Source organism: Rhinolophus hipposideros (genome assembly GCF_964194185.1).
Source record: "Rhinolophus hipposideros genome assembly, chromosome: X".
Classification (NCBI taxonomy): Eukaryota; Metazoa; Chordata; class Mammalia; order Chiroptera; family Rhinolophidae; genus Rhinolophus; species Rhinolophus hipposideros.
In genome coordinates, this window is record NC_138046.1 from 32,824,928 (window position 1) to 32,841,828 (window position 16,901).

The window sequence follows — 16,901 nt, forward strand, 5'->3', positions numbered from 1 at the left end:
TCCTCCAAGTTTATTTGTAAACTTGGTGTCAAAATTAAATTCTGTGCTTTACCCTCATTTAGTGGCACCACCCTTACAAATACCGTGGGACCTACCAACACCTAACACATTTAGGTGATCTCCATGAAAATATTACTGAGTGGGGTTCTGTCACTAGGGACAACCTGAGTTTCCGTGTTCCCCTGTGATAGATGTGAAGTAGTATAACTCTAAGCCCAGATGAACAAGGAAACCGAAGAAGGGAATCTATAAATTAAAGACTGCTCACTATATTCCTTTTTTTCTGATTTTTAATCGTATAAATAGTTCACCATTATACGTTCTAGAGACTTCAGTGGTAAAAAGGGAGAAAGAAGTTCCACTCCTTAATAGGCATCTGAGTCACATAAAATAAAATTATGTAATTATTGAAAATTGTGTCAGTACCCTTGAGGCTTGAGTTGGAATAAAACAATCAATAACTTTATACTGAGTACCTAGCACATACGAGAAGTTGAAACACAGCCCCAACCCTACAGGATTGTAGTCTGATGGGAGAATAAAGAAAAGTGTCGTCTGAAGAAGGTAAAAGTCATGTGGATTCAAAGGCAAGAGAGAACCATTGTCAGAGAATCAGAAAAAGCTTCACAATTGTGAATGCACTAGATAGGGGGGACCAAGGCGGTGCTTAAAATGTATTTCATATTTTCTTTTTGTAGGCCCATAACAGAAACCTGCTCTCTATAGATTTTGATCATATAACTCACACAGGAAAGATCTATGATGACCATCGGAAATTCACCCTTCAAATTCTTTATGACCAAATTGGACGACCTGTCCTGTGGTCTCCAGTAAGCAGATATAATGAAGTGAACATCACATATTCTCCTTCGGGACTGGTCACCTTTCTTCAAAGAGGGACATGGAATGAAAAAATGGAATATGACCAGAGTGGAAAAATGATTTCAAGAACTTGGGCTGATGGGAAAATTTGGAGCTATACCTACTTAGAAAAGGTAAGTATGTAGGGAAAGTAAACTGGCTTTGAATTTCTGACTGAGGATATTGAAAGTGACTTTAATTACCCAACTTGGTGAGGACCTGTGGGAGAAAAGTCTGTGTTCTGGATGTTCTGCTCTGTAGAAGTAAACAACAAACCAAACAATAACAGATAGATAGATAGATAGATAGATAGATAGATAGATAGATAGATAGATAGATGATATAGATAGATAGATATAGATATAGATATAGATATAGATATAGATATAGATATAGATATAGATATAGATATAGATATAGATATAGATATAGATATACCCTATAAGGATAAGCTGTTTTTCAGCTGAAAACTTTCCCTAACCCCACACTCTGCCAGGTACTTCAAACTCAAGTTAGGATAATGGCTTAGCTTTCTCCTCATTTGAGCATATTTGTTCATGCTCTTGAAAAGGTACCTTTATTATTATGAAAACTCATACAAAGGTAAAATGGGTAGAAAAATTATAAAATTGTTTGTTAGTGTATTTCAGCTCTGGAGAAAAGTGTCTTAAACAGAGGATAAGGAATTCTAATTTTGTTAGGATAGTCAGTGAAATTTTAGTAGTATACACTTAAGGACTAATTTTCACAAGTAATCAGCCTGAGAAAATGGTGGCAGCGGGGCTCATTGGTGATAGTCCTTTGTGGGCAGTGAGTCTCCAATAGCATCCATAATGGGAGTTTGTGGCCTTTGTCTGGTAGTAATAGACAAGGACTTTAATTGTGCCACCAAAACCGTTTGTCAAACATCAGCTCCACACAGTGAAATAGTTTCTGGCCAGATCAGTAGCAGAGGACAATAAGAGAAATTGATCTCTATCTGACATCTCAATTTCTAATGACCTAAGGTAGTGAGTGTCTCTTGTTTCCCAAATCTATCAACTGAATTTATTACTCCTGAATTAATTTCTGGGAAAATTGAAAAATGCTTTCAAGTCAAGGGTAATCATGGCAAGGTAACTCCTAGAAGTTCTTAGAAAAGTCATAGAAGTTCATAGCTCACTGACAAAATTTCACTATTTTCACCCAACGATGCCAAGCCTTTCTGATATACCCCCCAAAGTTTTTTGGTGTTTTTTTTTTTTTTGAGTGTGTCAGTGGTTGTATTGTATGTCATTATAAAACTATCGTACTATTTCTCACAATCAGTCGCTGGGAAATTTGCCAAGTTGGAAATGCCTAGGTGGTAAAGCAAGCCCTCTTGGAAGCCAGGGTAAAGGAGGGAGTCCTCTGCTATACCCACCACATGTTCTTTTCTGCTGAAGAAATCGATCAAGTTTATGATCTCTACACTGGTAACAAAAGAGTAGTACTTTCCTCTTTTGAATTGCAACAACAAGAATGATTGGCAAAATCACATGACTAATGTCCACAAAGTGCTAAACTTCTTGCAAAATTAACTGAATCCAAATATTTGGTGGTATGTTTACATAGGCAAGGCATAAAATGATGACCTTCATATGTTTCTTGCAATATATAATGATGACCTTCACATGAAAAACAAGATGCCACTGATTATTAGTGAAATATGGGCTGATTTTTTCCCCCAGGAATAAGGATAGGTTGGCACTGCTCTTTCCATAGGTCCTACGTGTGGCTAGTGAAATAGCCAGCTCTTAGGAGTGCGCATGTGTTTGCACTCATAACCCCAACCTCATTAGCTCCATACTCTGGCCACTGAGCTAATTGCCTATAGACAGTCACATCTGGCTCTTGGAACTTTCCCTTTAGGCCATCTCTACAATAACAAGAGTCTATTGAAAACTTACATTTCAACCCCGCATGTAGTTATCAGCCTCTGAAGTAATTTTATTGTTTCTCTTTTCTGAATTACCCACTTATTTCATCAAACTTACATGAACAAAGAATCATGTGAAGAAACTTCACATAAGTTCTCTTTGCTACTACAGAAACTTAATTGGCAATAATTCTTTCAAAACAAAACGAAACAAAGAAAACTCTGTGAGACTGTCAGTGTCTGTAGTGGACAGAAATAAGACCTCATTGACCTGGAATAATGTATCAAGAAAAGCCCCAGTGACTTCCAAATCACTCCTGCCTTTTAGTTGATTTTTGTCCCTTTCTTGACTTCACATTTAATTTGTTATTTAATTAAAAGGTAGCCCATGACTTAAACTATCCTATTATGCAAAGCTCAGAACCTGCAAAACACATAATTATGGAATGTTTCTTTCCAAAAATCATATATCATGAGATTGATTTTATTAACATTATTATTACCAACGATAACTAATTCACTGAATAAATGTGATGATTAAATGAAATAACTTAATATAAAGCACTCAGCACATCTAGTCATTCAATAAAAGTTAATTTCATTCCATTTAAATATAGCACATTATTGTATTTATTTTCAAGTCAAGAACTTAAATGACTTAAATGCTAGCACTTAATACTACTTGAAGGTAAATTAAAACAGGAAAGAATGAAAAGAAGGAAGGAGGGGAGAGAAGAGAGGGGAAGAAATTAAACATCTTTGAAACCGTGATTCCAGAAAAAAAAGGGAAAGAATATTTAATTTGCCAAATCCAATTTATATGTAACTTTTCCAGTGAAGTGATGAGGTTCTGTGTCTTCCTCAACTTATTTCAGTCCTCTCTTTAACATGGCCTTTGCTGGCACATTGTTTTTACTGTGTCTGGGGCAGAGAAAGGACAAAAAGGCTGGCTCTTGTGGTATTTTAAAGGAAGAATTCTCAAACTTTAAAATGTATTCCTTTTATACCTCAAAATACTTCTGGTATTACCTCTGTAAATTTGTTTGCCATCCCTATACCATGATATATTAAAAAGCAACAGTAGATATTTTACCTTAATGTGTAGAAATTTCCCAAAAATTATTTGACTTCCTCTAAAGTGAAAGTTACATGTATTATTTTCATGCACAATGGTTTGTAGCCATTAGGAGAGAAATAATTATTTGGGTAATAGCTTCAGTTGCTTAAATGATCTCTTCTCTATTAAAAAAATCAATCATTGTTTCTTGAATTTTCTCTATGTGGTCATTAATTCTCTATCTTGATTTTTGAGACTTCTCTGAATTAATTATATTTTGAAGACTTGTGGGCCTAAGACTTTGTATTACAATAAATGTAAATCTTCCAGTTTCCTAAAATTCTTAAGAACTTCATTTTTAAAAATGCATTTAAATATACTTCACAGTCATTTAATAAGATGCTTTAGTCTGATACATTTACACAAAATTGTCTCTGGGGCTGAAATTTTCAAAGGCAGCCTAGAGGTACAGAATGCTTGAAGCCTTAGGCTTGAGCTTTCTGGTGTCTCCACACTGCCATCTGGTGGTCATCGGAATGCTTTAATTTTCAAATTTCTACCATCTCATTTCTATTTTTGTTCAAGTGAGTATAGAGTCATGATTGTTCTTTTTTTCTTCTTTACAATTATCTCACAGTCGATTTTTTAAAAAAGTCTTCCACTCTATTGTTTGGACTAATAAGAAATAGTTTTTTATCCTGTAGCAGCACTGTGAGTATTAGATGGACCCATAAGCATTATTTTTGAACAAACACATAATAATGCCCACCCAAAGTGAAAAGCAGCCAAGTGAAAGCTAAATGGTATGCTGACAACACAACGGTTATATTCATAAGATTCCTAATCACGTCATCCACATTCTTGCCATTGGCAGGAAGCTTTAAAACAGGCCACGGAGTTTTCAAGATAGCGCAGCATCAGCATCACCTAGGAACAAGGTCAGGCAGTGTTTGACTGCAGCATGGAGGATGGAAGCAGGGGAGAGAGTACAATGGCAATGTGCTGTAAAGGTTTGGCAAGGCTGGTACTAGATAATGTGTGGGAGCCATATGGTGATTTTCCCTGGTTGGCATCACAAGTGAGAGATGTCAGCTTTTCATGGCCATTTGACAGAAGAGAGTGAAAAGTTGCTGGGAAATCTGATTTTCAGCATAGAGGTTAATGTAATGGCATTTTCCACCAATTCCATCCAGCTTCTGTTGAGTTCTGCCTTTGGTCAAGGAGGAGGTTCTCCTTTCGTGTCCTCCTGCACACACAGGAGCGTCAAGTCTGTCCTCTGTTCAATAGAGCTTCAGGTTGTCCAGAGCTGTTGAGGTGACAGTGTTTCCATCCACAGCTCTGTGTCCCCTGGCAGCGTACTTGGAGGAAAAGGAAGAAAGATGAGTGAATGAGCAATTAAATGCTGACTTTGACTTCACAGTACTGACATTCAATTCAAAATCAATAATTCTCGGAAGGGCAGGGAGGATATGCAATTTTGAAGATTTAAATGTACATTGTATGTGTTTCTATAATTCATATTCATCAATACTTCTGTAATTTATATTGAGAAAATAAAAAGATACCTATTGTTTCCATAAAAGAAACTTCAGAAAATAAAGCTCAACGAAGTCTTTCTGCTTGATAAGGTAATTCTCAAGAAAGGAAGGGTAAAACTCCTTTGGGGAGTAACATCAGAGTTTCCAAGAGTGAGCAATTTTTACTTTCATTAGAAGATGAGATCTAAAAGCTTTTCAATTAGAAATAAGATTGAGTTCTCCCTAAAACAGTGTTCCCTTTATGTCTAGATTTAAGATTAAACTAAGATAAACTACTATCATTGAAACACTTAATACATGCAAGGCATTACACCTCAACAAATAACTGCTTCTTAAATACAGAACAAGTTGGGGAGAAAGCTTGCATAACCAGAGGATTCTCCACTTTTAATGGCATATTCCCCTAATGTAGTTTATAACGTGAATTGCAAAGCAATAATAATAATATTTTATATACAACTTTTCAGGAAGACATCTACTATGTCAAGTAAATAAATATACTTTTGTGACTATAACATAATACATAGCATACCCTGCCCTCCATTTACCTCCCTCCAATCCATCTCCACACTGAAGCAACAATAACCTTTCTAGAATCTGGACTTGACTGTTTCTCCCAGCTGTGCAAACTCCCCGTCCTTCAGCTGGCTTTCAGTGGTTCCCTGTTGCCAACATGTTTAAGTCCAAACTCCTTAGCGTGGCTTAGAAAGCCCAGCATGGTCTAGACCTAGACTACCTAACTGGCCTCATCTCTTGGCATTCACCACCCCCCCTCCAACGTACCCATGCTCTGGCCGTACAAAATTCCTCTCATTCTCGGAAAAAGCCATGCTCTCTTTCTTATCCAGACACTGACAATACTGTGCCCTCTGTCAGGAGTACTCTCTCCCTATTCCACTCCACCTGCCTCCCTGCCTTCACTTGGCCAACCCCTAGTCATCCTTTCAGTCTCAGTTTAGATGTCACTTTCTCCCAGAAGCCTTCCCTGACATTTTAAGTCTGGATTAGCTGCTCTTCCTCTGCCTCCCAAAAGCATCTTGTACTTCATAACACATTTCACACTATATTGTAATGGCTTGGTTACTTTTCTTTCTCCTACATTAAACTGTAAGTTCCATGAGGATGGATACCATTATTGACCTCTACTATATCCACTAGGATCCACCACAATGCCTGGCCCATAGTAAGTGCTCAATAAATTTGTGTGGAATGGATTAATGTGTATTTTGTTTAATTTTCTCCTCTTCAGTGGTACATGTTATGCTACTTTGCCTTTGTCTCGTTTCAGTCCGTGATGCTTCTCTTACATAGCCAGCGCCGTTACATCTTTGAGTATGACCAATCGGATTGTCTGCTCTCAGTCACCATGCCAAGTATGGTGCGCCACAGCTTACAAACCATGCTTTCAGTGGGCTACTACCGGAACATCTATACTCCACCAGACAGTAGCACTTCTTTTATTCAGGACTATAGTCGAGATGGCCGACTGCTACAGACCCTGCATCTGGGGACGGGGCGCAGAGTTTTATACAAGTATACCAAGCAAGCAAGACTGTCTGAGATTCTCTATGATACCACTCAGGTCACATTAACATATGAAGAGTCTTCTGGAGTGATTAAGACAATACACCTGATGCACGATGGCTTCATTTGCACAATCAGATACAGGCAAACAGGTTTGTTGTAAAAGGGTGGTGATGTGTGTATCATATCATATTTTCTTATGAGATTTTTGCTGCCCACAGTCTAAGATAGAAGCATTAACCTATAGACACTCAATCCAACAAACTGTCACTTTAGTTATCAAAATATCTTCCATTAATAATAAAAACATATAGGTTACATGAAAGCTGATTCCTTAAAAACATACAGTGCATTTCTCAGTTCTTAAGAAAGTTGAGTTCTAAGTACCTAGTCTAACTGTGTACCCGTTCCTACTCACCACCAAATTGTTCCAAAGATGCAGTCACAAGACATGAGTCACTGAAATGAGCTCAAGCCCTTTGTAACCTCTATAAGCCTCAGTTGCTAGCAAATTATCTTCCAAATTCAGAACTTTTGATTATATTTCATTCTTGGAGTTTATAAAATACCCAAATCCAGTTACTTGAATGCTGGACTTTGTCAAAACTTGACCCTCTGACTTTTAGCATGGGTTAAATGAATTGAAAGGTTTTTTGCCAATGATTATAAAAATAAAGCATATTCATAATATCAGTGTCCTAATCTCAGCTAATTGATGGGCTATTACTTCTATAGTTCCTATAATTAAATTATTCTATAATTATAATATACAGTATTTTATTTGTTTTCAAATTTGGTGACCACAACTATGAGAATATATACTATGCGATGATAATGAAATGATATGCCCAGGTATTAGATATCAGAGGACAATCTCTAGTATTTTATTTTGAAAGTAAAAGCATCAATATTAAAGAAAATATCACTAAATCTTTCTGATTGCTTAACATTAAGCATCGAGTTTTGTTCTCATTATTTTTATTTTGATTCCTTCAGGACCTCTTATTGGACGCCAGATTTTCCGATTCAGTGAAGAAGGTCTTGTGAATGCTCGGTTTGACTACAGCTACAACAACTTCCGTGTCACCAGCATGCAAGCTGTGATAAATGAAACCCCTTTGCCTATAGACCTGTACCGATATATTGATGTCTCTGGTAGAACAGAGCAGTTTGGAAAATTCAGTGTGATTAATTACGATTTAAATCAGGTCATAACTACTACAGTGATGAAGCACACCAAGATTTTCAGTGCCAATGGACAAGTTATTGAAGTCCAATATGAAATCCTAAAGGCAATTGCCTACTGGATGACTATTCAATATGATAATATGGGCCATATGGTAATATGTGATATAAGAGTAGGAGTAGATGCCAATATAACAAGATACTTCTATGAATACGATGCTGATGGGCAACTTCAAACTGTTTCTGTAAATGATAAAACCCAATGGCGTTATAGTTATGATCTGAATGGCAACATCAACCTCTTAAGCCATGGGAACAGTGCTCGTCTTACTCCTCTCCGATATGATCTTCGGGATCGCATCACCAGGCTAGGAGAAATTCAGTATAAAATGGATGAAGATGGCTTCCTGAGACAGAGAGGAAATGACATCTTTGAATATAATTCTAATGGTCTGCTGCAGAAAGCCTACAATAAGGCTTCTGGCTGGAGTGTGCAATATTACTATGATGGGCTTGGGCGACGTGTCGCCAGTAAGTCCAGCCTAGGGCAGCACCTCCAGTTCTTTTATGCAGACCTTGCCAACCCCATAAGAGTTACCCATTTGTACAACCATACGAGCTCAGAGATTACATCCCTGTATTATGATCTCCAAGGTCACCTTATTGCCATGGAGCTAAGCAGTGGTGAAGAATATTATGTAGCCTGTGATAATACAGGTACCCCACTAGCTGTGTTCAGCAGTCGAGGTCAAGTGATAAAAGAGATATTGTACACACCTTACGGAGATATCTATCATGACACATACCCTGACTTTCAGGTCATCATTGGTTTTCATGGAGGACTTTATGATTTCCTTACTAAATTAGTGCACCTGGGGCAAAGGGATTATGATGTTGTTGCTGGTAGATGGACGACACCTAATCATCATATATGGAAACAGTTGAACCTCCTTCCTAAACCATTCAACCTCTACTCCTTTGAAAATAACTACCCAGTTGGCAAAATTCAAGATGTTGCAAAGTACACTACAGGTATTTAAACAGCATAAAACTTTACACTAAAGAGATAACTCAGTGGTATGTTTATCACATAATCTCAATGTCTTTGTAAATATGCTTCCTCTTCCTGCCAGTTAGCCCACAAGTTATTGTGCAGTCGTTCTCTTCCTTAGTCTTCTAGAGTGAGCAAAACTGTGCATCTTTTGCATCCCAATACATTTTTTCTTCCCTTTTAAGCTTTCTGTTTGTAGCTTTCACTTTTTTTTCCGAACCAGCAGCCTTGGTGCTACCAGCACCATGCTCTAACCAACTGAGCTAACCAGCCACCCCCTGTAGTTTACACTCTTAGAAACTTACACAAATAATTTCATAAAAGAAAAATACAGGATTCTGTTTCATCAAATAAATCTAACATCACAGTCTGTGTAGCCTTAATACTACTACCACTTTAAGAATTCAGTGCAGTAAAATGAGCCTATCTCTGTGATTATCCATGAATCAAAAGTTTGCTCTGTAGAGAGAGGGTCATATGTTTTAGAGTGGGTGATTTAAGAGGGAGTTTTATCCCTAACTTCCCATTGGCTAAACATGTTGAAGGCACAAGAGGCATCTTTTAAGCTTTCCACAAAAGTTGTAAAGTATGGGCTTTAATTTTTTTTCCTTTTAAATTTTGTGTCTCATAGATATTGGAAGTTGGTTGGAGTTATTTGGTTTCCAGTTACACAATGTACTACCTGGATTTCCAAAACCAGAGTTAGAAAATTTGGAATTAACTTATGAGCTTCTACAGCTTCAGACAAAAACTCAAGAGTGGGATCCTGGAAAGGTTAGTAAAAGTTTTACCATTTCTACTTAGCTGAAAAAACAGAAGAGCACCCAACACTATGAAACAGTATTAACATACATTTGCCTACTTATTTTTGAGTTGTTTTCAATGTTTAATAAAATGTCCATGATTCAGGAGGAGGTAGAAAAAAACTCCCATAAGGAAAGAACCAAAGGATTAGAGCTTTTGGAAAAGAAAAAAAACTAACATGTGACTTGATGACTGCTGGGATAAACAAACAACAGAAAAGAGGAACTAGACTTTTAAAATTCTGAAATAGGCTAGTAAGGGCAATTATGGATTCTATATTGAGAAAATTCTTCACTAAAAAAAAGGAAAACATATTTCCAACTGCAGAATAATCTAGGGCATAATGTATCAAGAGCATGGAAATAACAGAATTAAATTAGTCTGATAAAGAAAAAGTATATAGGAGCAATGAAGCAAAAATAATAAATATAACAGGGAGAATGTGTCTGGAAAAAATGGGAATACCAAAACATTCAAGTTGTAGAAGATGATTTCATCAAGAGTATGAGGTACAAATGAAAACAAGAAAAGAACTTTTTCTTTCAATTGAAAGAAATAAGAATATCTGTGTGCAAAAACATAAAACTAAAATTTGGGTGGGAGGTATTTAAGTGTAATTTAAGTGTAAAAAATTATAAGGGAATGGAAATTCTAAGCAGGTCCTCGACGCTTATCCCTTTTTGTAACTACATACAATACGTAATGCTTTTTGTAATTAAAAGTCCTAAAAAATGTTTAGCAAAATATTGAAAATTGCTGAAGCTTTGTAATGGATGCTTGGAGGTTCATTATTCTCTTCTATTTCTTACTATGTTTGAAAATTCCTGTAATAAAAATGGTTTTTATTTTAAGTCCACATAAAAAGATCAGTGAACTTCTTGCTGATTTGCTGTTACTATTTAGAAGGTCATAAGCTGCTTGAAAGCAAGAATGATGCCGTTTGCATCTCTTTATACCTGTGCCTAATGTATCACTCTATACAGTCATAACAGCTAGCTGTTGTTAGTTAAATTGGCAAACATGAAATATCTTTGTTAGAGGGGAGTTGGACCCACTTAATTTGAAGTGCCTTCTACCTCTGAGAGTCTATGATATCAAGTTTGAACAAATTTCCCTATGTTTAACACACCAAGATACCAAGAAATATATGCCAGTTGATTACATCACCTATTAGTATTTTCTTTCCAAATCTCTAATGAAAAGATTCCAAATTTGGCTTGTTTTTAAATCCCAAACCAGCAAATTAGAGAGAGAGGGAAGCAACCTTGGAAGCCTTTGCTTTCCACAATCACCAGGCATATGACAGGTGCTTAATCCTGTGCTACGTTAGCACTGTGCCTTTTTTCTTTCCTAGACTATCTTGGGTATTCAGTGTGAGCTTCAGAAACAGCTCAGGAACTTCATTTCCTTGGACCAACTTCCTATGACTCCCCGATATAATGATGAACGGTGCCTTGAAGGAAGGAAGCAACCAAGGTTTGCCGCTGTTTCTTCTGTTTTTGGAAAAGGTATAAAATTTGCCATCAAGAATGGCATAGTAACAGCTGACATCATAGGAGTAGCCAACGAAGATAGCAGGCGGCTTGCTGCCATTCTCAATAATGCTCATTACCTGGAAAACCTACATTTTACCTTAGATGGGAGGGACACTCACTACTTCATTAAGCTTGGGTCTCTGGAGGAAGACCTGGTGCTCATTGGTAACACTGGCGGGAGGCGGATTCTAGAGAATGGTGTTAATGTCACTGTGTCCCAGATGACTTCTGTGTTGAATGGGAGGACTAGACGGTTTGCAGATATCCAGCTCCAGCATGGAGCTCTGTGCTTCAACATCCGGTATGGGACAACCATCGAAGAGGAAAAGAATCATGTGCTGGAGATCGCCAGACAGCGCGCTGTGGCCCAGGCTTGGACTAAGGAACAAAGAAGGCTGCAAGAAGGGGAAGAGGGTATTCGGGCATGGACAGAAGGGGAAAAGCAGCAGCTTTTGAGCACTGGGAGGGTACAAGGTTATGATGGGTATTTTGTTTTGTCTGTTGAGCAGTATTTAGAACTTTCTGACAGTGCCAACAATATTCACTTCATGAGACAGAGCGAAATAGGCAAGAGGTAACAAAAAAAATCTCTGTCTTTGTGTCACCAAAGACTGTCTGTTTTTAAAACATAAAATGGTTTGTTGTATTGGTTTTCTAGACCAGAACTCTGTATATGTAAATATGGAGGAAAAACATATCCAACTGCCTTTCAATGTGACGGAAGATGGTATTTTAATATTGTTTGTTTAAACTCTTTAAGAAATGACTGAGATTTTTAGTTCTGTGGCAGTATTCAAAGTAACACAAGTAGAACTCAAACAGCTAAACACAAAAAGTTTTCGGAGAGCACCACTTTAAATTTGTTGAGCCATGCATATATATGTCCAAATATACAGAAAAAGAACCCCAAGGTTCTATTTCTCTATCAGGACACAAAGTTTTATATGTAACTGTTGGCAGAACTTGCAGACTATTTGGAAAGGTGGTGCAATAGTATCTGAGCCTTGCATTTTGAAAGACTGCCAACCCTTTGACATTTTCCAGATTTGTTATAGGAAACTTAAAAAAAAAAGTGTAACATGTCCTCAGCCGTCATCTCCTAGAGTCAAGAAACATTTGCTCTTCCTTCCTGATTATTACTCCTTGCTTCTTAAAGTAAATTCCATGTTGTTGTGCTGTGTTTTGGTGTGCAGTGGCTGGGTTCTATCTACCATGTTACCCTGTGGCTGTGGTACCCAGACCTAATTGCCACTATTTGCTTGTGTGTACATGATACCAAGGTAGCTGGCCAGCGTAATTTCTCCCACACAACCTGTTTTGACTACATTTTTTTACTAAATGTATTGTCCAGCTGTATTGGCGTCATGTAAATGCTTTTATTGACCTGGGTAGGAATTTCTCATTTATATATAGGGTGTGTTTTGGTCATAGTTTCACATTAATGATCAGTATTCATACACTAATTCAATGGTTTTGTGCACACAAAAGGTAACTTACTGCAAAGTATGATTCTGGTACACACAAAAAAGAGGCTTTAGCATGCCTACATACCTGGGATACCTATAAATTACATTCACTACTACTGCAGAGCCATAAGAGCCAAAACCTTAAAAAATAGACCTAGTACTAAGGTTAAAAGGAAAGTACCAAAGGGTAGACCAAACTAAATATCACAATAGTTGCTCTACATTGTTTCATCCCACTTTGATTTATCTTTCAAATATATAATTCTGTGTTGAACATCTCCTAGGCATAGTCAGGAAATTTAATTAAGCCCTTTCCAACGTAAAACATTTCAACTAATTGTAGAGAGGCAGACTATTTTTTACCAAAACAATTTATACGGTTAGTTATTTTAATTCTCTGTCTTTGCCCGCTTAGTTTAATTTAATCATCTATCCTGCCTAGGAAAATAACTATTTTCCAAGAAGTGTGATTTTATTCTGCAATCATTTAAAATTTGGGTAAAGAGCAGAATTAGCATTAATATCAGCTGCAGTTTCTCAATCTATATGAATCCCGTAATAAAAGAAGACTCTTGGTGACCTGGGAGATTTGTGCCCAGTGACAAAGAGAGAGTTTATAAAATGCTGTGTAATTGTAAGTTACCACAAATGAAAATACATTGCAGCATGATGTGGCCTGTAGAAAATTCCCCTGAGCCACTTTTATCATGGAGTCTGGACACTTGCTACATCGGAAGGAGAATTTATGATAGAATGTTGCCGTTTGGATTTTTTCCACCTACTACCTAAATGCAGTGTGGGGTCCTGGCTTTGTTTTGTGATGACAGTGTCTTTGAAAAGATGCAAAATCAAAATCCAGGCTCAGGATAAGGTTTTAAAGAGTACGGATCCTTACTACACAAAGTAGAGTGAAGGAAAGACAAAGACCACCAGATGGTAGGTCAGGATGTATCCAAACATTTCATTTTCAAAACTTTCAAGTTGGGATTATCACATTCTTACACATGTATTGAGAGAAAGAGAGAGAAAGGATTCATGATGAACTCATCTCTCTCTTTTATTTTTTTAATTGAAAGTGCACCAGTTTAAGAGATAACTAATCCAGGTTACAATCACATTATTGTAGTAGTTTTTTGTCTTTTTTTTCCCTGAATCAGGCCTGTGTTAATGGTATAGGACGGTATTCATGATGGGATTCTAAAATGACTAACAAACTTGTTGAAAATTTGAATACCTCCACACCAGCCTAAACATGAGCCTCAAGTTCCTAGAACCTCTGATGTTCTTTTAAATTAGTAAAAAAAATATTTGTGAACTATATACAAAGAGTGCATTCATAAATGTGATGATGTATTTTATCACTAATCCAAGATGTCGATATTAAAGTCTATTTTGCTTCTCTTTTAAGCTATTATACTTTTTTGCAATTCACTGATAATGTATCATTTTCAAACTGCTTTAAATATACATTAGAAACAAATATTTGAATCTTTTACTTAATAGTAACTACCTTAAAGTGTGCATTTCTAGTTTGTGGTACATATTTATTTAGTTTGTGCCTTTAGTTTCTTAAAGTTATATTTGTATTATATTCAGGAAATGCACTTTTTTTTCACTTACAGCTGTGGTTTTAATACTACCTTGAACTATTACTGTTCTCTTTACCACTTCCAAAGTTTTTTGGAAGAAAGAGAAAAAAAAAACCCAAAAGGTTAACACTAATGAGTAGTAAATGTAAGAGAAACATTTTGATATTTCTTAATAAGAATGTGAAGGTAGTACATTTCTTCTTATTTAGTGAATACAAAGAATGCCTTCATTGACTTCTAGTTCTGAAGTTTAAAATAATGAAAGACCAATTCATTTGTATTTCTTGATGAAAGTAAAAGCATTTTAAAGAAAGACATGTGAAATTCCTCATAGCCAGAAAACAGGTGGCTGACCCTGCACAGCCACAGCCCATTGCAGTACCTTAAAGCGATAGCACAGGAGTTGAGCTCTCCTGTTAAGAACATTCTGGGCTGCGGACAGGAAAGACCCTGTCTGTCTTTCTTTCTTTTTCCTGGTTAGGCCCATTTTATCTGTGCATTTTTGTTTTGTTTTGTTTTACTCTTGCACTACAGTCTAGAGATCCAAATGAGCTGACAAGTTCACAGTTTAGCAGACATTTAAATATATTTATTTTTAGTTGTCATTTAGTTGTCATTCTAATTAACTTACGTTAATTATTAGAAGCATGATTCCTGAAAACATGGAAATAATGCCCAATTTTAAGCAAAATACTTACGATATAAATAAGCATATGTTTTATTTTTAACCCAGCAAAATAATGTATAAAAAAGTGTGTCCTTTATTGTCAATTTATCTAGATCTATAACATATAGACTATAATATAGTATAATATAATAATATAGTATGATATAATATAATATAATATAATATAATATAATATAATATAATATAATATATACAAGATCGCCAAATATATGAAAACTTGACAATGTATAATTTGGAATTCACATGCTGACTACATAGAGAGATATAAAATTAAATTTTAATTTTCATAAGATTTTTCTTTTTTATAACTGTTGGCATTCTATCAAGCATTCTATCATGTTGTTTCTACTCTTTTTTCCTTTTCTTTCCTTTTTTAAAAATATATTTTTAACCAGACCAGGCTCCACCTGAGAGTGTCAGGGCAAAGTTTTTGCATTTATAACGATATGTTCCTGGTAGGGCAATTGTAGTGGAGTTCAGTGATAATGGAAGCAAAATTACAGTAATCAAGTATTGAAAGAAGCTTTTAGAGAGATTTGAGTATATTATAGCCTGTGGAAAACAGAAGGCTACAGATTGGATGCAACATTCTTGTTTTCTTGGAGAAACACACATACACATATATAGTTGATCTGACTAGTACTTCAAATCTAAGACTGCTCTTCCACAGCCTTCTCTAAGGTTCTTTATTCTGCACAAAGAAACAAAACAACAACAGGAAAAAAACATTTTAAAAAAACAGAAAACGACAAAAAAGAATTCAATCACAAAATAGTGACTGTTATTTCAGTGTGTCCTTCATGTGACAGCTATTAAGGACCAAATATACCACTATGTGTAAGAAGAAATTACTTCCTAAACAGTAACTTAAAATAGTTAGTTAAACTTGCTGTGGATTTTGTCTTGGCAGTTGTCATCTTACATTATTTGTCAAAAGAAATGTGTTTGGCAGTTAAAAATCTTTCCTTAGATTTAGTGGTGGACTATAACTTCTTAAATAAATGTTAGTATATCAGATTGTGTCCTTGAAAAATACTTTACTTGTATGAATCATGACAATGTCTAAATCTTTACTATTCTTCTGACAAAAGGATCAGTAAAAGAAAAGGTGAAAAAGAGAAGTGTAGCCTTTATGTCAGAAAAGTATTCTTTTTTAGCTGCTTATTTTTTCATGAATAGTAAAGATGTTTACAGTGTATGCCAAGATTTTCCATTTCTATATAACAACAGTTAGAGTTTCTAATCATACTGAAAATTGTGTTATAATGGCCTGAGCTGTGTTGCTAGGAAACAATAGGTTCCAATTTTGTATTACTGCTCTCACTCCTGTGCTGAAAAGTGACTGGATACTGTACAGGTTCATGTTCTCTGGCTGCAGTTAAATGGTCTTTTGCATTTTGCTCTGGTTTTCAGGCCAGAAGCATGCATTTTTCTATAAGAGCATCACAACAACATGCTGTAAATATTTAAAGTTAAACATCATTATGTGTCGATATTTGAAAAGGAAAAAAGTACTTTGAATATGTCATTTTTAAAAAATAAAATTGCAAATGAACACTGTGTCCCATTTTATTCATGCGTCAAACTGCATTCTCAAGTCAGTCTGGTCACCTGAGATATGAAAAGTGGCTCCCTTAACAGAACAATAAACTCGCATTATCTTAAAAATGTGAGTGCAGAAATCAAAAAGTCACTAATCCTAAGCA

The 16,901-nt window shown here is 36.0% G+C and overlaps 1 protein-coding gene across 5 annotated transcripts in view; it reads left to right on the plus strand.

Annotated features, from left to right (window-relative positions):
- The window catches only part of TENM1 (teneurin transmembrane protein 1), a 1,334,622-nt gene extending 1,317,921 nt beyond the window's left edge, over positions 1-16,701 (plus strand). For all 5 annotated transcript variants that reach the window (XM_081042768.1, XM_081042771.1, XM_081042770.1 and 2 more), the window contains 5 exons: positions 699-995; positions 6,642-7,029; positions 7,874-9,094; positions 9,745-9,887; positions 11,272-16,701. In XM_081042768.1, the coding sequence (XP_080898894.1) occupies positions 699-995; positions 6,642-7,029; positions 7,874-9,094; positions 9,745-9,887; positions 11,272-12,030 (2,808 nt within the window). In that variant the 3' untranslated portion in view covers positions 12,031-16,701. The remainder of the gene's footprint in view (positions 1-698; positions 996-6,641; positions 7,030-7,873; positions 9,095-9,744; positions 9,888-11,271) is intronic.
- The last annotated feature ends 200 nt before the right edge of the window (positions 16,702-16,901 follow it).